The following is a 21,688-nucleotide window of genomic DNA, read 5'->3' as shown; positions in this document are numbered from 1 at the left end:
GGAAATGAACATCAAACGCCTGCTGTGTAAGGGCTCGACGAGAGCTGCAGTTATCACCATCACATCTCCATCTGGGGACAGGCTAGAAAGAATGCCTAAAGTCAGGTTCAATGGTTACACCCAGATATGCTGACATAAGTGACATTCAGGGGTTCAGGTGATGCTCTGTGCCCAAGTTTGAGGGACCCCTGCTCTCTGGTGCACCCTGATTCCATTATTATTTGCTGCAGCACAGAGCCCTTAGGGACTGCTACAGAAAGTGAAAGGTCCATTCTCTTTTATGAATATGGTTCTGGAAATCAGGCTCTACCAAAACAGTCACAGCTTCATTTGAGGAACAGCTACACACTCCATTTCATTAATCCCATTATCGGCCCCGAGATGCATGCTGAGCTCTCTTCTCCAGGGTAGGAAGGCTCCTCAGACCAAACAGTCTGCCAAGGGGTGCTGAGTGAGCAATTCCCCAAGCCCCCCAGCCCTCCCCAAATCTGGAAGCACAAATGCCCACCATCAGGGCTGAGAGGAGGAACATAATGCCAGGAAATACACCTGGTGCTGCACCCAGCCGACCAGGGGCTTCCCTCAGATCCTTTCTCCTGCTTGGGCGGTCTCTTTTTCTGGGGGTGGCGGAAGCGGGGTGGGTTGTGATTAAAGGGGAATCTGAGATTGACACAACTTGCCTTATCTTTAATTCAAACAAAAACAAGAGGCACCCAGGCTGGCACCTGACAGTATCCTGGAGGGACAGATGGGAAGGCTGGGGGAACAAGCTAGAAGGGATGGCCTTCACCTCACCTTGGGGGGGGTCTCCTTCCTCCTCAGGCTCACCCTGGATGCTTAAAGACCTGCTCGTCTGCTGCTGTAATACAGAGTGGAGGGACTGGCCTAACCTTGACATTATCCTCTTGAAACACACCAGGATCATTTGAGGGGCTGCAGACTACGGACGTAGCCAGCTGCAGGGGTGTGGGGCGTGGGCGGGGCAGTGCTGTCATCACCCTCCTTAAGACACCCAAGAAGATGTCTCGTCCCAGTGTGAGTACCGTGTACAACACAACCAGAGGCAGAATTTTAATGGGCTGCGGCAGCCTTATTCCTTCCTGTCTTCCTTAATGGTGTTTCTGTACAGCTGTGAAACAGCTGTGAAATCCCAGTCCAGAGGTGGACGACGCACTTTCAGTGCTGGATAATCTAATTCTTGGAGGTGAAGGTGGAGAGGAAGAAGGGGAAGAGCTCCACTTACTGAGTACTTTTTAAGTTCCAGACACATGGCTATGCGCTTTGCATAAATATTATTTCTAATGCTCTCCAAACCTTCGATGAGGAGCGGGATAACTTATCCAAGGTTGTAACTACCAAGTGGCTTGCTGGGATGGAAACCCGAGTGTGTCTGACTGTTCAAGTTTATTTGGTTGGGTCATATGACACCCAAAAACCCAGCAAATATTAATATTAAAAATTCTGACAATAGCTATTGCTGGTGAGCAGGAAAGATGCAGTGAGGGAAGGCAGTAGATGGTCTCCAAATATGGCCACAGCTCTCATCCCTGTAAGTTCATGCCACTTCTCACATTAAGGGGTGGAATCTATTTTCTTTTCCTTGAAGCTGAGCTGGCCCTTTGGCTTGTTTTGACCAATAGAATGTGGCAGAAGTAGCATTCTGAGAGTTCAGAGTCCATGCCTTAAGTGAACTGGTGGCTTCTGTCTCCTCTCTCTGGCAAGCCAGCCACCATGCTATAAAAAAACCTTGGACAACTAAATGGTGAAGGTCCATGTGGAAAGACAGCATGTGGAGGCACAGTGAGGCACCAAATATGTGACTAAAGCTTTTTTTTGGACCTCTCGGCCCAGCGCAGCTGCTAGATGAATTTAATCAAGTGAGTGACCCCAGCTGACGTCAGCCAAAGTACCACCCCAGCAAGCCCAGTCAATGCACAGAATCATGAGAGATAACAAATCACAGTTGGAAGTCACTAAGTTTGGGGGTGGTTTTCATGCCATAATAAATCACTTAAATCATGAAGGAAAAATTAGGTGTGGCGTCTACATCACTGAAGGGTAATGGCAAATCCTTCTGGTTTCATCCTCACACCCTGTGTCCATTTTCACCACTAAGTGCTGGTCATCTGCGGCCAAAATGAAGTGACACTGATTTTACCAGGTGTCTGGGAGCCTGAAAATGCCTAAGTCAAAATACCTTTGAGAAAGCAAAGCAGAAAAATACAGATTTTAAAGGGGCCCTGCGCACGGTCCCAGCAATACTTGGTGTGACTTAGAATCAGACGCACGTTTGTCAAATGGTGGTGGTGGGGAGTGGGAGTGGAAGAGTCTGCCTCTCTCTAAAGGAGATCAGACTGCTAAGAGGGGATCAGCAAGCCAACAGAAAATGGGCCAAGGACAGGAAGAGGCGAGTCACAGAAGTGCACCCCCAAATCACTGGCGAAGGTAGGAAAAGACGCTGAAAGTCACAAGGAGTCAGAGAAATACAAATTAACTAATGATAAGCTATCGTTTCCATTATTAAAAACACTGATAATACCTAGTGCCAGGGAGGATATGGTGAAAGGAGCACACTTACACCTTTTGAAATGCATTTTAGCAACATCTACTTAAAACATTCTAAGTGTGTAAGGGTCTATATTCAGGTATTTTACTGCAACATTGTTTATGATGGCAAAAACTTGAAGTTATGTATTAACTGATAAAGGAAGGATTGAATAAATTATGGCCCATTCATACCAGTAATATTTTGCAACTATTCAAAAGAATAAATTGAAGTTATAAAAGTGTCTTGGAGGGGTTTTCCATGAGGTATTGATGAGTGAGAAAGGCATAATGCATAAAAAACACGTATCAAATATGATCCTTTTTTTAAAAAAATGACAAAACATATCTGTATATATGTTTATGTGTTTATATGTATGTTTATGTATGCATATGTATACATCTCTGCATCAGTGTATATGTGAATATATGTGCATGGAGAAAAATATGAAAGGGTGAAAACAAAGTTATTAGCATGCATTACCTGGGGAAGAGTAGAGGGGTAATATGTGGAAAAAAGAAGTGAAGGAGGTAGCCAGATTAAAGGGAAAAGAAAAAAACACAACACTAAGAAAAGTATATGATGATATCATCACATTTGTACATTACTGTGAAGTTATATATATATTGTGTGTGTAAAATATAAAATAACGTTAAAGAAAAAACATAAAGTGAATAATGATTTGTACTTCACCTCTACAGAAGCATCCCTGAAACACAGGATTCTGGCATTTAAAAATGATTCATTTTGCTCTGCGTTAATTTTATGTGTCAATAGAAGAAATACCCTTGTCGGCAACAAGCCCTGATTCCTGCAGGATGCAGGCCGGACAGAAGCCCAGCAGCGCTTCTCCTCCAGCACCGCTTCTGAACAGGAAAACCTTCTCCAAAACCGAGATGCTTCCAGTGAGGCGCCTCCCATAATCTCCAGGCTAGAATCTCTGAGAGCGCACGCGCGTCTGGGCGCTGGTGTGCAGACAGGCAGAGGTGGTACCTCCAGGCAGGCCCCTGCCACAGACAGCCCCCCAACCGCCAACTATCCACGGGGTCTCTAGTCTACACCTGCCTCCCAGTCCCCACCCAGCTTTATTTCCCTTTCTTGCTTCCCAGGCCCACTCATTCTGTCAGACCCCTAGTTCCCAAAGCCTCGTTATCCCTCCTCTCGGTCCTCAGGGCCTTCAGCTGGCCAGCCAAAGGCTAGAGAGAAAAGTCACACCCAGACTGCAGAGTCTAACTGGAGGCCCTCCAGTCCCCGAGCAACCAAACACCACCTTATACCTTTCTCTGGCAGCCGGCCCACCCCACTCAACAAAAGGCCTCACCCCCTCCTCATTCACAGACTTCACTGCTTCTAGTTCACTAAGTTTGAAAGCAAAAGGTACAATAAGAGGTTCCCACAGCCAGAATCAGGGATGGGGGAGGGAAATGGGTGCGACTGGAACTAGATAGTGGTGATGGTGGTACAACATTGTATATGTACTTAATGCCATGAAATGGTACACATTAAAATGGTTAAAATGGTAAATTTTAGGTTATGTGAAATTTACAACAACTGAAAAACAAAGAATACCCCAAGGCCTGGTGGGGCCTCACATTACCCTCTCTAGCTTCCTCACTGCTGGTATTCGTGGCTGTAGCATTCGACCAGCTCTCAGATGGCTGCTCTCCAAGCCCACCTAAAGGAACAAAGAAGAAAAGAAACGTGAGGACGCACCAGCCTTCTTTGCACCAGCACCATGAGATGAGGGAACAAACCTGGTCACCTGGGGGACGCTCAGAATCACCAGTGGTCAGTAAAGATCTGTTTAACAAAGGATGACTGGGCCCCTACTCGATGCTCAGGCCAAAAAGAACTTGCTTTCTGGGCTTCCCTGGTGGTGCAGTGGTTGAGAGTCTGCCTGCCGGTGCGGGGGACACAGGTTCGAGCCCTGGTCTGGGAAGATCCCACGTGCCGCGGAGCAACTAGGCCCGTGAGCCACAATTGCTGAGCCTGCGCGTCTGGAGCCTGTGCTCCGCAACAAGAGAGGCCGCGACGGTGAGAGGCCCGCGCACCACGATGAAGAGTGGCCCCCACTTGCCGCAACTAGAGAAAGCCCTCTCACAGAAACGAAGACCCAACACAGCCATAAATAATAACTAAATAACTAAATAAATAAACCCCCAAAAAATTAAAAAAAAAAAAAAAGAACTTGCTTTCTTATAACCATGAACATAGTTCAGAAATTATAAATGTAGCCTCTCCTCAATCAGTTCAAGGGCACTTGGAGTGAAACATACAGAGTTAACAGGCGAATCCCAAAGTCAGTTTCCTAACCCCCAACTCCCTGAGAAAGCCCAATGCAAACAGGACACTCTCTGGTTCTGGAGTCCCCCGCACGGGATGCAGGGAGACGTCACCAGTGCCGCTCCTAAATATGTGATGCGGCAGTTGCTGCTGCCTTGGCTTATACAGGCCTCCTGGTTTCCTCTTTGGGGTGTGAGTCTCCTTTTAGCAATTGCTCTGCTTACTTTATAAATCAGACTCTGCCGACACTGCCTCAGTCAAGGGCAGTGATACACATACTCGTTTGCTAGTATCATCATCTAGAAACCAGGTTCACATCTGTCCCCACCAGGAAGATGGTCTATCGCCATCTATTATTAGACCTACTGTGAACCAGGTACAGTCCCGGGCAGCAGGGATCCAGCAGTGAACAGGACAGACAGTGCCTAAGTTCCAAATGGGCGGTTGGACAGTAAATGGTAGGTAAGAAAATAAAGGAATAAGATGATTGCACGTTCAGAAAGTGCTCTGAAGATCAAATGCAGTATGTGGTAACGTGGCCTGGAGCAGCTGCTTAGAAAGCGGTCAGAGAAGGCCCTTTAGGGAGGTGACATTTGGGTTGAGACTTGGAAGACAGGAAGGAGCCAGCCACACCGAGATCCGGGCCAGCGTGTCCCAGCAGAAGGAGGCTCAGGAAAGAATCTGGATCGGGAATGAGCTTGCCACGTGGAGGGGCTGACCGTGGTGGGCAGAGAGGGAGGCTGGACCCTCAGGGATATTAAGAATATAGTTGGAGGCACAGCAACAAGAGAGGCTGATGGCTTAGATATGAGGGACTGAGAGGGGCCCCCAATGATGCCTACATTTGGCAGTCGAGCAGCTGGGTGGGTCGGGACACCAGGGAGCAGATTTGAGGACAAAGCCTGTGTCCAGGGGAGACTATCATACACGTGAAACCACACCAAAGCATCTACAGGACAATCTACTTGTGCAAACTATTTCTTGCATTTGTTTAGACATTTGCAGCTTACAAAGCAGTTTCCCCATCTCCCCTTTGACCTTGATGAAAGCACTCTGTAGCAGAAGTGTAACCCCATTTTACAGAGGAGAAAACTGAGATACAAAATGATCAGCCCAGGGTTGCCAGCCCGTAAGGGAAGCTGAGGGCTCAGGACAGTCTCCTGGTCAGAAGCCCAATGACATTTCCTGTGCTCCATAGGTCACAGGCTTCCAGCGCTGCTCAAGGAAGGGTCCCAAACATGGAACCCAATGCCCTGGCCCCTGACAACCACGGAAGACAGCCCTGTGGTCCCGCATCCCAACTCCTGACATGCAGACCACCTCTCTCCCTCTGGTGACTGACACTGGCGGTGGACCAGGCGCGCGTGGATATTTTTACATGCCTTCATCCTGCTTGCCCGCTGCCTTTCTGGCCAAGTCAGAATCCACTAACACACTCCCTGCAGCTGCCGGGGCGTTCGCTGCCAGCTCCCAGCCCTCTGGGTATTCTTCCAGTTGCGATATCATTTCCTCTCGGGCTAAAGGTCAGGGGAAATCCTGATGGTATGAAAATCACTGGCCAGCGGAGGAATGTGCCCTGTGCAGACTGAAGGAGAGCCTGAGGCCAAGGCTCCCGGACTAGTTTAGTCTTCACTCCCTGTGTAACTGAGGATGAGACCTTGGGCGTTAGTACTTTTCATCTGTCAAATGGGCTGTTCCAAGTTCCGAATGAGGTAATGGTTTGTTTAGGCATTTGCTCATTCAACAAATGTTTATCCGACACCTGCTGCATGCCAGATGCTGTTTCTGCTGCTCAGGATATGACACTGAACAAACTCTACCCTGACCTCATGGAAATTATATTCTGGTGGAGGATAAAGGAGAAAATGATAAACAAACAGGTGACTAAATATATAAGTCGGTTGTTGACAAGCGCTATGAAGAAAATAAATAAGGGTGAGGGGAACAGTGAATGCTAGGGGTGAAGGATTGCCATTTCACACAAGGCAGTAAAGCAGAAGCCTGAAGAAGGTGAGGGAGAGGGTCTGCAGATATCTGGGGAAGAGCATTCCGACTGAAGGGACAGCAGGTGCAAAGGCCCTGGGGTGGGAGTGTGCTTGACAGTAGGGAGGTGGGTGTGACTGGAATGGAATGAGCCAGGGAAAGAATAATAGGTGATGAGGTCAGTGAGCAGTGGAGGGTCTGGGGGGCTCAGTTCCTGGGGGACCTTGCAGACCATTTTCAGGATTTTGGCTTTTATTCTGAGAGATCTAGATGGGAGCCAGAGGACATGAAAGGGTTTTGTAACTGCACTGGCTCTGAATATGATCAGGGTTATTAGTAATGAACAGGAGGGGAACACAGGAGCTGGGATTTGAAAGGAGATTCTGTAAAGCACCAGCCCATCATGCAGGGTTGGAAAGTTTAGACCTGCTTGGCTCCTACGAAAAAAAAGAAAAAAAAATAGACCTGTAAGGATACCTGAGCACAGCCTGGTTCAAGGTTAGCTGGAGGCTGTGGTTGAGGGAGCAATGGCTGGGAGAGATTGATATTCAGCTTTGCAGCAGGCAGAGGAGGTGGGGGGATAAGGACTTCTGATTCCCTTGGCCCCCTGGTCCTTGGGGTTACAATGGGAGCAAAGCTCTGGAGCTGGGGGGAGACCAGGGGCCCCCTAGCAGATGGAGGTGGGGAAAGAATCAGTGTTTACTATGTGCCAATTACGGTGCTGACCATGTGCTAGGAACAGTGCTAAATGCAGAGTTTTGTAATTCTAGCCTCATGAAGACTCAGTGACAAAAGAGCCACAAACATCCTCATCTCACAGATGCGGAAACAAGGTTCCAAGAAGTGAAGTGACTTGCCTGTCCTGAAGGTACAGAGATGGTTAGTAATGGAGAAGCTGAAGGTGGGTCGTGGCGGACCTCCCCAGATCTGTGCTCCTTCCCCTCAGCCTCAGACCCAGAAAGAACAGGAGAACAAGTGGGGTGTCTGGGGGTGGCTGCCTGTTCCCAAGGGAAAGTCACTGATGAGATTGGGGTCACAGCAATTAAGAACACACATCCCTTCTCTGTCATCCTTACCAGCAAGAGACTGGCAGCTCTTGTCATTTCTCCGAAGGGCAGCAAATCGCATGTTTCTAGTACAGCTGAGCCTGGGATCTACCTGGAGTGAATGTGATTTGGCCACTCCCCTGATGAAAACCCTCCCAAGGTTTCCCACTGCCCTTGGGATGAATTCTAGGCCCTAACATGACCCATGAGGCCCACCCCTGTGATATGGCCCTGCTAGCCTCCTCCACCTGGTACCTCAGGGCTTCCTGCTACTCCCCCACTCCCACTCTGTGCTCAGCCACCTAAGCTACTCACGGTGCCTTGGATTTCCATTCTCCTCTTGCTGATGCGCCTTCCTCTGTCACACCCACCTCTGCATCTGGCCAAATCCTACTGGACCTTCAAGGCTCAGCTTGAACACCACTTCCTCTGGGAAGCCCCATTGCTCCTCTTGGGTTAGAAGCTCCCTCCTCTGTGTTACCAGCGCCCTGGGCTTTTTCACATCCCTTGCCACAAGTAATTGGGATCTCCTGTCTACTCAGCTGATCCCCTAGTTTAGTTTTTAGCATCCTGAAGAAAGGGGCCTTGTCTTGTCCAACAGTAAACACCCAGCACTGTGCCTGGCACATAGCAGACAATAAAATATGTGATTGATGGATGAATGGATGGATAGGTAGAGATGGATGAGTCAGGTAGACAGTACTTACAAAGAAAATCCAATCATTTCTAACTCATCATCACTGATGGAAAAGTTTGTCTTTTTCAGCTTAAGGAGGAAGGGAAGTAGATATTCTTGGAACAATGGCTTTCAACCTTAGCTGCACTTTGGGATCATCTTGGGAAGATTTTTAGAAAAACAGTGAGGCCTGCATCCCACCCCCAGAGGTTCTTATTTGATTGGCCTGGGCCTTGAGATTTTAAAAAGCTCCCCAGCTGATTCTAAGGTGCAGCCAAACTTGAGATTCTCTACTTAGAGAACCCTGTAAGAGGTAGCCTCAACTCATGATGTTTTCTTAAAACTAACCTCCTTCCGCCCAAGCTCACCAGGAATGGAAGATGTGGAGCTGAAGACAGACATCAAGTACTAGAAAAGTCATTTCTCACATCTAAATCAATGGCCTGTGTTGCTCCATTTCAGTAAAAGCAAGCAAATAAGACAGGTGTGACTGTGGCTATAACTGCAGCCATAAGCACACAGAACAGGGAAGAGAGAAATATAGTCTGATGCAAACAAAGATTGGGGGCAATGGGGGCAGGGAGTATTCAGGGTGTAGGGATATCTTTTTCCTTGGGTGTAACTGCAAGCCAAAAATATTTGAAAAAATACATATATATGCCCATATTTGATCTTTGGTTAATTACCTCTTCAGTGAGAGGCTATGCAAAGACCCTGTAGATTTCATTAGTCACAGGGGCTTATTCAAATGTCTCCTTTGCATAAGAAACCCAGGCTTACAGCTGGTCTCTGGGAAAGAATGCCCTCCAGGCCTTGAAAAGAGAGCTCCAGGCCTGTTCATGAAGAGGTCAGCAGCCCGTGATGCATGGGGCCAGGCTGAAATGTTTCTATCCAGCATTTGCAATTCAATCCCACAGTTTCCTTTACGGAACAATTCACTAAATTCAGAGTTGTTCTTTTTTCTAATTCACCATATAATTCACCTCCCAAGTTCAATTAAGAAGCAATCTGTTAGCAACTTTGGGAGCAAGCTGCTTTTCTTTGGGAAAGCCCAATTTTCTTCCGCTCCCAACAAAAAGTGGCTTAATTATATGCATCATATGAGACATTGATGTACACACAACGCCCCTCTACATAATTAATGAAATATTAACTATATACATCCAAAGACATCTAGGTAGAAAGGGATGGGCTTTTCCAAAGCCCGAAAAGACAGCCATCGATCAATATTGTTCATTTGAATATATGATAATTCATAGTGACTATGAATTAATATTCATGATTATGATAATTAATATACAAAACCTTATAGTAATTATTCCTTCTGTCTCATTCTTAGAGCCTAACGTTACTTGGCCCTCAGTTTTCTTTTTTTTTAAAAAATTTATTTATGTATTTATTTTTAGCTGCATTGGGTCTTTGTTCCTGTGCGCGGGTGCTCTCTAGTTGTGGTGAGCGGGGGCTACTCTTCGTTGCTGTGCACAGGCTTCTCATCGCGGTGGCTTTTCTTGTTGCGGAGCACGGGCTCTAGGCACGTGGGCTTCAGTAGTTGTGGTGCATGGGCTTAGTTGCTCCGTGGCATGTAGGATCTTCCTGGACCACGGCTTGAACCCATGTCCCCTGCATTGGCAGGCGGATTCTTAACCACTGCACCACCAGGGAAGCCCGGCTCTTGGTTTTCTTAAACGCAAAAATAACTACCATTTTCAAATGCTGATTATTTGCAGGTACTCGCATATGTTGTCTTGTATTTAATCCTCAAACTAATCCTCTGAGGTGGGTATTAGTGCCATTTTACACGCAGTGTAACTGAGGCTTTCAGCACTTAAGATATCACTGTGGACACACAGCCATTGGGTGGAGAGGTTGAGATTCTCTCCAGATCAGTCTAGTGTCAAAGCCTTTAAGATACAACACAAGTAACGCTGCCAGGACACCCTCAGCTCTCACATTTACTGACTTTTTAATACCTGTATTTACAGCTCCGTCCCATCAGAGGTAAATCTAGCACAAAACTGCTTTGCTTTACTCTAAGAAAAATTAAAAAATAATCTCTAGCACAAGAGATTAAAAATCACTTTATTGCCAGTCCATTCATTCAATAAATACTGATTGAGTGTCTGCTTTGGGCAGCACTGTGCTGGGTTCCTGAAGGCAGAGACAGGCAGGGTCTGTCTTCATGGTGCCTTCATGGTGCTAGTGGAGGGAAGAAAATCAACAATAAGCAATGAGATCCTGGGACTTCCCTGGTGGTCCAGTGGTTAGGACTCCACGCTTTCACTGCCGTGGGCCCAGGTTCGATCCCTGGTTGGGGAAATAAGATCCCGCAAGCCGCACGGTGCGGCCAAAAACAAAACAGGACAAAACAAACAAAAAGAGATCATTCCATGGAGGGATTAAGCACTTTCAAGAAATTAAAACAGAGTTTTATGAAAGAGTAATGGGGGGTGGGAGCCCAGGGAAAGTCTGAGTTGGTGACATTTGAGCTGAGATCTAAATGATGAGAGGGGGACACCCATCTGGGGAGAGTGTTCCAGCAGAAAACAAAACAAAACAAAACACCAGCAAGTAAAAAAAGGCCAGAGGGAAGAAAATAAGAGTCCGATGGAGCTAGAACTAAGGCTAATACCTGAGGGATGCAGGGCCAGTTTGTGCAGGGCCTTTGAGTCTTACCCTCACAGTCAACTTGCCATGCCCTTTGGTCGTATGTAATATGCACAGCAATCCTGTGAATAAGTAATATCATTCCTCTTCTACAGAAGAGAAAACTGAGGTTCATGAATAAGCTGCCCAAGGTCACCCAGCTGGTAAGAGACTGAATTTGCCTTTCAAGGCAGCCCCTTCTGACTCCAGAATCCATGCCCCTAACCCCTGCCCTCTACCCCACACCTGTACAGGTGTGGTCTGAACAAGCATCCCAAGCAAGGCCAATGGACGAAACATCTGCACACCTCTGTCAGAAAACTACTGGCAAGACATACACAGCAGAGCTTTTCATTATTCATTAGGAAAAAAAAAAGCGAGGCAAAGCCCCTTTAACAGGTTGTTTTAGGAACGAACTAGGCAACCACTGCGGTAATCAGTGTGTAATCCTAAGCAGTTCAGTGCCAAGTAAAGTTTATATCTATGCCAAATTTCAAATGTTACAGAAGGGAAAGAGAAAATGGGTTAAAAGATCACTGCCAGTTTTTGTTAATGAAATGATTTAATATTGGCAAGTGCATAATAAAACAGGAATTCTTATATACTGCTGTTGAAGGAGGAATATACATTGGTAACATGTTATGAGATAATTTAGCAGGATGTATCAAAGTCTTTTAAAACAAGCAAGAATATGATTTTGACCCAATAATATGACTTCGACCCAATAATATGACTTCTAAATATCAGTATTAAGGAATCGATTGACAATGAAAACAAAGGATGTTCATTCTCAACATTTTAAAGACAGACTGTAACAACCACACACCCCCAGTAAAGGAATTATGATATAAAGGAACTTAATGCAACATTTTAAACTGTTTTAGAAGAAAGTTTGCCAAACGGGAAAAATGTTCATATTATAAGTCAAAAAACAGGTTAGGAAGTAGTACCCAGTATGATTCCATCTTTTACTTTTTAAAAAGCATACACAAAAATTATGGAAAAAATACTTGAAGGAAATACCCACAATGTCCATTGTGATGACTCCTGATGGGTGATTTTTGGGTGAATGTTACTTTTTTATATACTTTTTGTAATTTCTAAATTTTATTCAACATATTACTTTTATAATCAGGAAGTAAAAAAAAAGAACTATATTACATCATACACTTTGCCTAAGAACATGTGCTCTGCACTTTGTAGTGTATGTCTGTACACATGTACACATACACACACAGTTGCCAGGAAACCCTTTTCCGATGGGAAAGAAACATACTCGTGTTTATGCAGATGGAAGGGTTGTGGTCCAATCTTTTTTTCTACTTTTCTGCTCTCACCATGGAAAGAAAAAATAATGAGTCCACACCTTGGCAAGATGGAAGAAAGGAAAGCTAAGCTCATTGGTGAGAACGGGAAAGGGCTTGTTGGAAAATTCTTTAAGACAGTGTTGGATGGGCTCTTGGGAGATCCAGTCTGCTCTTCCCCAGTCAGTTAACTGGCTCCCACCTGTGTCCTAGCACTGGCTGATGAGGCCTTGGAATTTGCTCCGACCCCAGGCAGAAGCTCATGGGAGGCTTCTTTTTTTTTTTTTTTTTCTTTTTTTTTTTTTTAAATTTTTTATTTATTTATTTATTTATGGCTGTGTTGGGTCTTCGTTTCTGTGCGAGGGCTTTCTCTAGTTGCGCCAAGCGGGGGCCACTCTTCATCGCAGTGCGCGGGGCCTCTCACTGTCGCGGCCTCTCTTGTTGCGGAGCACAGGCTCCAGACGCGCAGGCTCAGTAATTGTGGCTCACGGGCCTAGCTGCTCTGCGGCATGTGGGATCTTCCCAGACCAGGGTTCGAACCTGTGTTCCCTGCATTGGCAGGCAGATTCTCAACCACTGCGCCACCAGGGAAGCCCCATGGGAGGCTTCTTAATCATGCAAATTTGAGCTCTCTCTTCCCAGAGCCTCCAGCCAGATGTCCATCTTGCTTGGTGTTGGACCCTCCACCCATCCTGAATGCCTGTGTCTGCATTTTTCCTAGTCCCTGACTGTTGGTTGAGCTACACCAGACTTTCTGCTTAGGGATGCTCTTGAAGGACTTGTTGCTCACCTGGCTTTAAACCTTCAGTGCTCTCCTGAGCCCTGGACTCTAGGTATTCTTGCGCACTTGGTCCACATCTTTCACAACCAGCCTGGCCTTGGCTTCTTAGCCATTTCCATCATTTATTGCTGTATAACAAACTATCCCTCTAAACAGAGTGGCTTAAAATAACCACCATTTTATGCTTGCTTCTGATTCTGAGGGCCAGGAGTTGGGGCAAGGAACAAATGGGGCTGACTTTTCTCTGCTCTGGGACCTGAGCTGGGTTGACTCGAAATGGCCAAGGGATGGCTGAGATGGCTCATGTGGAGGGCAGCATTCCAAAAGGATGAGCCCCACTGTGCAAGTGTTTTTTCAGCTTCTGCTTACATCATGCTTTCTAATGTCTTACTGGCCAAAGCAAGTCACACAACCAAGCCCAGAGTCACGAGGAATGACTATGCCAGGTGAGGTTTGTCAGGGACCACGAGTGGAACAGCCTACCCCCTGCTTGATCTCTAGATACTTAAAGTTCTAGCAAGTCAGGTGGTTTGCAAGATGGACCTAGAATCCCAGCTCTGGAGTCAGACTGTCCAAGGTTAAACCTTTACTATGTCACTTACTAGCTGTGTGATCTTAAGTCACTTAACCTCTCTATGTTTCAGTCTCCTCATCCATAAAATAAGGATGAGAGTATTCACCTCTTAGGGTTGTTATGAAGATTAAGAGAGATGATACATTCAAGACATAGAAAAATGCCTGACTCATAGTCAGCACTCATTGAGTTAGCGATTATTACTATTGGCTCTAAAACTGTTCTGAAGGCTGAAAGAGCAGAATGGGTTGAAACAATAAGCCACAGAGACAAGACATTTTATACCACAAACACCACAAGTGAAGTAAAAAGTTAAGTTCTCCTTAAAGTGCACTTAACAAAACCAAGTTTAGGCTGAGGATCTATTAATACTCATTGGCAGGCAGTGACAATAAGACATCCACTGTACCCGAGCATGTTATTTTTTTAAAACTTGCTCCATAACAATTTGAGACATCAAATAACTAAAAAATTAACCAAAGATATATGTTAAGAAAAGACTCAGGTGACTAGGTTGTGTGTAGTCATCCTGTTATCCCTGGGAGAGTGGAGAGGCTTGGCCAAGGTAGTTAGGAGTCATTCACTGAGTAGTGGGTCCCAAATTACAGGCTAGAGCTTTGCTGAGAGACCCAATAATGTTTAGTGGGTCTTGTGTACCAAGGACTGTGCTTGCTGCCTTATGTGTATTTTCTCATTTAATTCTCAGCACAGTCCTGTGAGGTAGGGACTATTACTGGCTTTACTTACAAAAGAAAGAACTGAGGCTTAGAAAACTTTAAATAACTCACCCACAGTCACACAGCTAGTAGGAAGCAAAACCCAGATATAATCCCAGGCCCATCTGATTCTACTGATGGTCTTTATAATACAGGGCTAGGGATTCCAACCTTAATAATTGACGGTAAATGTCCCAATATATAAGGTTGGGAAAATCCCAGCTTCTCGTTCTCTAGAGTAAGTTAGGTCAGTGGTCCCCAATCTTTTTGGCACCAGGGACCGGTTTCGTAGAAGACAATTTTTCCACGGAATGGGGGGCGTGGATGGCTCAGGCAGCAACGCGAGTGATGGGGGGCAGCAGGTGAAGCTTCACTCGCTGGCCCGCCGCTCACCTCCTGCTGTGCGGCCCGGTTCCAAACAGGCTGCAGACCGGTAGCGGTCCACGGCCCCAGGGTTGGGGACCCCTGAGCTAGATGACAAAGGGTCATGTTCCCAGGGAGATCTCTCTACATCTCAGGCATGGTTCTGAAGGCTCAGTGACCCGTGTGTGTATTCTGAGGTGGGAAGTGCACAGGAGATTGGAGCAAGACCCCTGAGGAAGAGGAGGAGAAGACAGATGATGAATGGGAACCTGAGCTCCCAGGGAAGTTGTCCTGCAAACCACTCTCCACTCCCTGGTGGCTGCCCCAGACACACTGACAGTCAGAGCTCTCCAGCCCCAAATCAGGGATCATACCAGATGTGCTTGAAGACTGAGCAGGTTGCTCCTCAGGAATAGGAAGTGGTCCCCTCCAGGCACAAAAGAGGGCCCCTTCACTTTCGGCTGAGCTCAGGACCACTGGATTCCCTCAGAGCCATCTAAGGTATCCACCTCTAGCCAGGGCTCACCACCTGCCTTGAATCAAGTCAGTTCCACAATGTGCTATGAATCAGACACTGCCCCATCCACAGGAGCCATGAGGCAGAGAGAACAGTGAGAGAAACCTGATGAAGGAAATCCCACTCTCAACCTGGAAGTTTAGGAGGGCTTCCTGGAGGTGGCATTGAAGGACAGAAGGGTTTCAATAAGTAGAGACGGGAGGGAGTCAGGCAGGATAGACCATAGAAGAGAAAAGACTAGCCCAGCTTGGTAGCACAGCTTTTTTGACCTGAGTGATCTTTGGCATGATACTTAAATTCTTAGAGCCTCAGTTCCCTCATCCATAAAAAAGGACACAATGGGATCTAACTTTTCAGGTTGTGAGCAACACATAATACAATGTCCGGCACCTTGTAGGGACCCCATAGCCTTACTGATGATTATTCTTTAGGTCACCTTTGGAGAATTCAGCCTCTGGTATCTTGATGACCATACTAAAGTTTAAGCTCTGGCCAGGAGCACAGCTGTACCAGCCTGGCATCTGTCTTCAGACCCCAGCCTGCGACACCCAGCCTCCCCCATTCAGGACAGAATGGAGTGGCCTGACAGAATGACAGCTTTTCTCTGCCCTACCCCTTGCCCAAAATTTTAGTAGGGTCTAAGAGCACATCCCAGTGTCACTTAGAAGAAGGAAGGGGAGAGAGGGAGGAGGAGACAGATGAGAAAGGAGTAGCTGCTCTTTCCCTCAGAAAGCAACTGTCACCTGAACTTCCCATGGGGTTTGGTCCTTTTTGGTTCGCAGAGCTGTAGAGGGGAATTGCTGGTCCTCAGAGGCCCTGGGGGGATTAATTGGGGCCTCTCCTTCACATGGATTTCCAGAAGCTTCTGGGGCGGGGGGTGCTTCTAAAGCAGGGAGTGGCTGGGTGAAGAAGCGGTGGGGCAGTAGAGAGGCAGTGGGGGAGAAATTCAGACACAGTGCTCACGGCTGACGGTGAGGCAGGAAGGGAGCACAGGGACCCAGGAGCACGGTGGGACACCAATTAAATTCTCCCCTGAGACGCTGAAGGCCAAAATTTGGACCAACAAGCTGAATGCATAAGAGGAAGATTCTAGAAGAATCTTCTCAGTCCCCATTTATTTCCTTCGGGGATCACTGAGCATTACCAGCAACGATCTCATTTATTTGCTTACATGTTTATTGCCTGCCTCCCTGACACCCTCTAAAAAGCTAGCTCCATCTTCTCCCCTGATGTACCCCCTGGCCTGGGACAGTACCCAACACACAGGAGGTGGCTGCCGGTGGGATGGGGGACTGGGGAAAGGGAGGCTGCAGGATGTGAGGCTACAGCGGACATTAATGCCTGTCTCCAGTCAAGAAGTGATGGCGTCCTGGAGAGTGATAGGACTGTAGGGATGGAGAGGAGTTTGCTTGGGAGGGCTATTTAGGTGATGGGATGAACATAACTCGGTACCCGGCTGGATATGAGAAGAGAAATGGAGGGAACTCCCTTCTCAGCTCTGAGATGTGATAAAGGCATCCCCTTGCCCATCCTTCACACTGAAATATGCCAAAAGAAGAGAAATTTTCAGAGGGCCCATTCAAAATAGTGAACATAAGAGACTTGGGATAACTTTAACAGGAATTGTGGTTAACTGCAAGAGGAGAATTATACATTTGTACTGCAGTTTATAAAAGTAGTAGTAAGTGATGAAAAGACATTCCATGTTCCTGGATGAACTGGGTAAATGCTACAAATGTGTCCGTTTCTCCAAATGAAGTTATAAGTTTAATGCAATCATGATCCAAATTCAAGAGGATTTTGTTGGGATCTTCTTAGATTTTTGTGGAGAAGGGATCCTCAAATTCATGTAGAAGAATAAACAAGTGAGACTATTCAAGAAATTTCTAAAAAAGAAAAGCAAGGACCATGAGGACGGATGGCCACCAAATATTAAAACATATAAAGAAATTAACATGAAAAGACACACAGATGAATGGGACACAAATGCTAACACTACATGTAAAAACACACACTATGTGATAAAGGAGACATGGGGAAAGAATATGAATTAGATGGTAATCCTGACAAGGGATTAATCTCCAAAATATACAAACAGCCCATGTAGCTCTAGTCAAAAAAACAAAAACCCAATCAAAAAAATGGGCAGAAGATCTAACTAGATAGCTCTCCAAAGAAGACATACAGATGGCCAAAAAGCACATGATGCTCAAGATCTCTAATTATCAGAGAAATACAAATCAAAACTACAATGAGGTATCACCTTGCACCAGTCAGAATGGCCATCATAAAAAGTCTACAGACAATAAATGCTGGAGAGGGTGTGGAGAAAAGGGAACTCTCCTGCACTGTTGGTGGGAATGTAAATTGGTACAGCCACTATGGAGAACAGTATGGAGGTTCCTTAAAAAACTTAAAATACAGCTACCATATGATCCATCAATCCCACTCCTGGGCATATATCTGGAGAAAATCATAATCCGAAAGGATACATGCACCCCAATCTTTATTGCAGCACTATTTACAATAGCCAATACGTGGAAGCAACCTAAATGTCCATTGACAAAGGAACGGATTAAGATGTGGTACATATATACAATTGAATGTTATTCGGCCATCAAAAAGAATGAAATAATGCCATTTGCAGCAACATGGATGGACTTAGAGATTATCATACTAAGTGAGGTAAGTCAGGCAGAGAAAGACAAATATCATATGATATCACTTATATGTGGAATCTAATTTAAAAAGAAAGATACAAATGAACTTAACAAAACAGAAGCAGACTTATAAATATCGAAAGCAAACTTATGGTTACCAAAGGGGAAACATTGTACGGTGTCGGGGAGATAAATCAGGAGCTTGGGACGAACACATGCACACTACTATATATAAGATAGATGACCAATGGGGACCTACTGTATAGCACAGGGAACTCTACTCGATACTCTGTAGTAACCTATATGAGAAAAGAATCTAAAAAAGAATGAGTATATGTATATCTATAACTGAATCACTTTGCTGTACACCTGAAACTAACACAACATTGTAAGTCAACTATACTCCAATAAAATTTAAAAAAAAATTTCTAAAAATGAAAAGCAAGGACCTTGAGGAAGGATGGCCACCAAATATTAAAACATATAAAGAAATTAACATGAAAAGACACACAGATGAATGGGACATAAATGCTAACACTACATATAAAAACACACACTATGTGGTAAAGGAGACACGGGGAAAAAATATGAATTAGATGGCATTGAGATTATTATTCAGAACTTGGGGGGAGGGGTACCTCCAAATAAAACCCAAATGGATTGAAAGAATTAAGTATAAACAAACAAACCATAGAAAAACTTTGGAAAAATATGTTATTTCCCAGAGCTATAGTAGGAATAATTTTATACATTTAGAAGTATAAGAAAAAGAAAATCTGACTTGATATATTTAACTTCTAAATTTTAAAACTTTTGTATCTCAGAAAGACTAATCCCCTAAAATGAAAATAAAACACCCATACAAGTGAAAATATCTGCATTGAAGATAACAAATGGTTACTATCCATATTATATAAATAGCTCATGCAAATCAATGAGAAAAACTTTATGCCTAATATGCATTGGATAAAGGAAATTGGTGAACATGTCATAGAAGAAAAATGTAATTAGTAGGTAAATATATAGAAGTTGTTTACCCTTGAGAAATGAAAACAGAAGCAAAAATAAGGTACCATTTTCCAACTATTAGAGTAGCAAAATAAAGAGATTAATGGTAACAATGATGCTGAGTCAGGTGGAAGTGGAATTTTCATTTTGTGAAAAATCATTTATTCAGCAAATTTGGTGAGCATCTACAATGTGCCTCTCACAGGACTAGGCACTGGGAGGGCACAGATAAATGATAATTCACAGAGCCCACAGTCCAGTCTGGGACAAATAGGAAGACATCGGGCATTCAGAGGCTTCCCCGAGAGGGGCTGGCTGAGTTTGAAGGAAGGACAGAAGTGGGTGGACGAAGACTTTCCGGGCACTGAGGTGGGGAAGGGGAGGGCCCATGGAGGACAGTCCAAGTCCCACCTTCTCACCCACCTGTCAACCACCCTGCCAAGCTCCCACTTCCATGACTGTGTTCACGCTCTGCCTTCCACCTGCAATGCCCTCCCCACCTCGATCCTAAACAAAATCCTTCACAGCCTCTTCCATGAAGCCATCCCTTGCCTCTGTTTCACCTACATCCCCCCCATGGCCCTTTATTCATTCACCCGTTCATTCATTCCCTCATTCAACATGCTTCCTCGGGGCACCTCTCTGTGCCAGGCACTGTACCAGGTTCCAGGGACAGAAAAACAGATCAGACACAGCCTCTCCTCTCAAGGAGCTCCCGGCCCTGATCATACCATGCTTAGAGTATAATTATTTGCAGACCAAGTCTACTGTCCCTACAAGACACTTAACCCCTTGAGGACGGAGATAACATCCTATTCCCATTGTGTGGTGTCATAGCAGAGGCTTAACAAATATGTCCATTTGAATTGGACTGAATAGGATTGACTGATGCTTGCATATATTATCCCAGTTGCGTGTATTCTCACTGCACCTGTGTGGGGTGAGGTATTATTGTTACTCCCATTTTACAGATGAGGAGACTGAGGCTCAAGGAGGTTAAAGCACTTGATCTGTGGTCACCAGCTGGTATGTAGCAGAGCTGGGAGGCTCTAACCCCCGGCCCTTGCTCTACGCCTCATCACTCTGTCCCTTGGTGTCTGACAGGAGCAGAGAAGGAATGGAAAACCCCAGGCAAGGAAGTTTTTAGGAAGTTAACCTACAACTAAGGGTTAAGACTTTCTCACTACCTGGTAAAAAGTCCTTCAGAAGAGACACAAGTTTGTCATCATAGAACATCTTAAAAGGATTTTATCACATGGACTTTGCTCAGATGACCAAATGACCAATAAAGATTTACAGATGTCTCAAAGGACCCATGAACTGGGTCACAGAAAGAGTAGCAAGGAACTCAGGAATCAAAGAAAGGAAGACCAGCCCAAGCCCTCTGCAGGGAACTGGAGGAGAGGAGCAGAAAGAGGACCATGGAGCTCCGTGGCCTGTCTTTGACCTTTTGGGACAGAAGTCAGCTCAGTTCAAGGAGAAGTACAGATAAATGGCTTCACCTTTAAGAGATAATCTAAGTGAATAGAGGTTAGGGTAACTAGTGTTTTTGTGGGTGGTGGCATACGTCGGTGAGGTGGAATGACCCTTTTGTTTCAGAAAGGCTAATACCTATTAATGGTCCCATCCCTCTGATTCACTGGGGCAGAAAGAACCTGTTTTGATGCCAATGCATGTGCTGGGCTATAGACCATCCCCTGCAAGACAGTCCTGTTGGCCTGTTTTGTATTTCACCCCAGTGCCAGCCAGAACCTGGGACATGGCATGCTGTGTTGCAGGGGTGGGGAGGGGTTGGAGGGTGGGGTGTGGGAAGGGGTTAGAGGGTGGAGGTGGGGAGGGCCAGAGATTGAAAGTTCAAAGAAAGGAAGAAAAGAGGCTCCAGAAGAAGGATCATCTTCCAGACTACCAAGCAATAGTTAGAGCTTAGGGACCCCTCTCTAGATGCAGAAGAGAGAAGCAGCCCTGGCCGGTGTCATGGGACCTGAATTAGGGCCCAAGGATGTTGTCCCTTCCCCACTGGCCCAATGTGCCAACTCAATTGCCTAGAGTTGGGGGCCCAGGCAAGGAGTACATCAGCGTGAAAGAGGTCAGTGTGAAAGATGAATAGGGAGTAATGGGGTCTCTGGCAAACCACAGAGCACCTGCTCCTCCAGAGTCCAACCCATTGTTATGCAACTCCACTGATTGTTGCCATGTGGGATTGCTGGACCAGTGTGGCCAGATATTCCAACTTTTCAAGAGAAGCCAGAGTTCTGGGTTTTTATGAGAAATTTGATTCTTAAATTTTGGCAGTAAATTTTTTTAAAAAATTAAGCACTACAAAACATACCTGCAGACCATATTTGTGTGATGAACTGGCCGCTTAGGACCTCTGGGCTGCAGAGTGAATGGGAAAGTCATGCCTCTAGGGGGTGCCAATGTCAGGGAAGACAGGAATTCCTCTGGCGATGGCAGTAAGGTCCAGGGATGCAGGAGGGTCATGGAGAACCTGGGAAGCAGAAGCCAGTAGCAGCAGGAGCAGGATGGGGGCTGGATAAAGTTCAAAGGCTCAGTGCCAAGGTCAGCTGGGGCTTTTCTCTCACTGTTTGT

General features: G+C 45.7%; 1 protein-coding gene across 1 annotated transcript in view; it reads right to left on the bottom strand.

Annotated features, from left to right (window-relative positions):
• Nucleotides 1-21,688, bottom strand: part of TLL2 (tolloid like 2) — a 135,743-nt gene that overhangs the window by 68,157 nt on the left and 45,898 nt on the right. The window contains exon 3 of the mRNA XM_007187438.2: nucleotides 4,143-4,220. Coding sequence (XP_007187500.2) covers nucleotides 4,143-4,220 — 78 coding nt within the window. The remainder of the gene's footprint in view (nucleotides 1-4,142; nucleotides 4,221-21,688) is intronic.

This window comes from Balaenoptera acutorostrata, chromosome 16, assembly GCF_949987535.1.
Source record: "Balaenoptera acutorostrata chromosome 16, mBalAcu1.1, whole genome shotgun sequence".
Lineage (NCBI taxonomy): Eukaryota > Metazoa > Chordata > Mammalia > Artiodactyla > Balaenopteridae > Balaenoptera > Balaenoptera acutorostrata.
The sequence above is the reverse complement of the archived record's forward strand: the minus strand, read 5'-3'. Positions and strand labels throughout refer to the sequence as shown.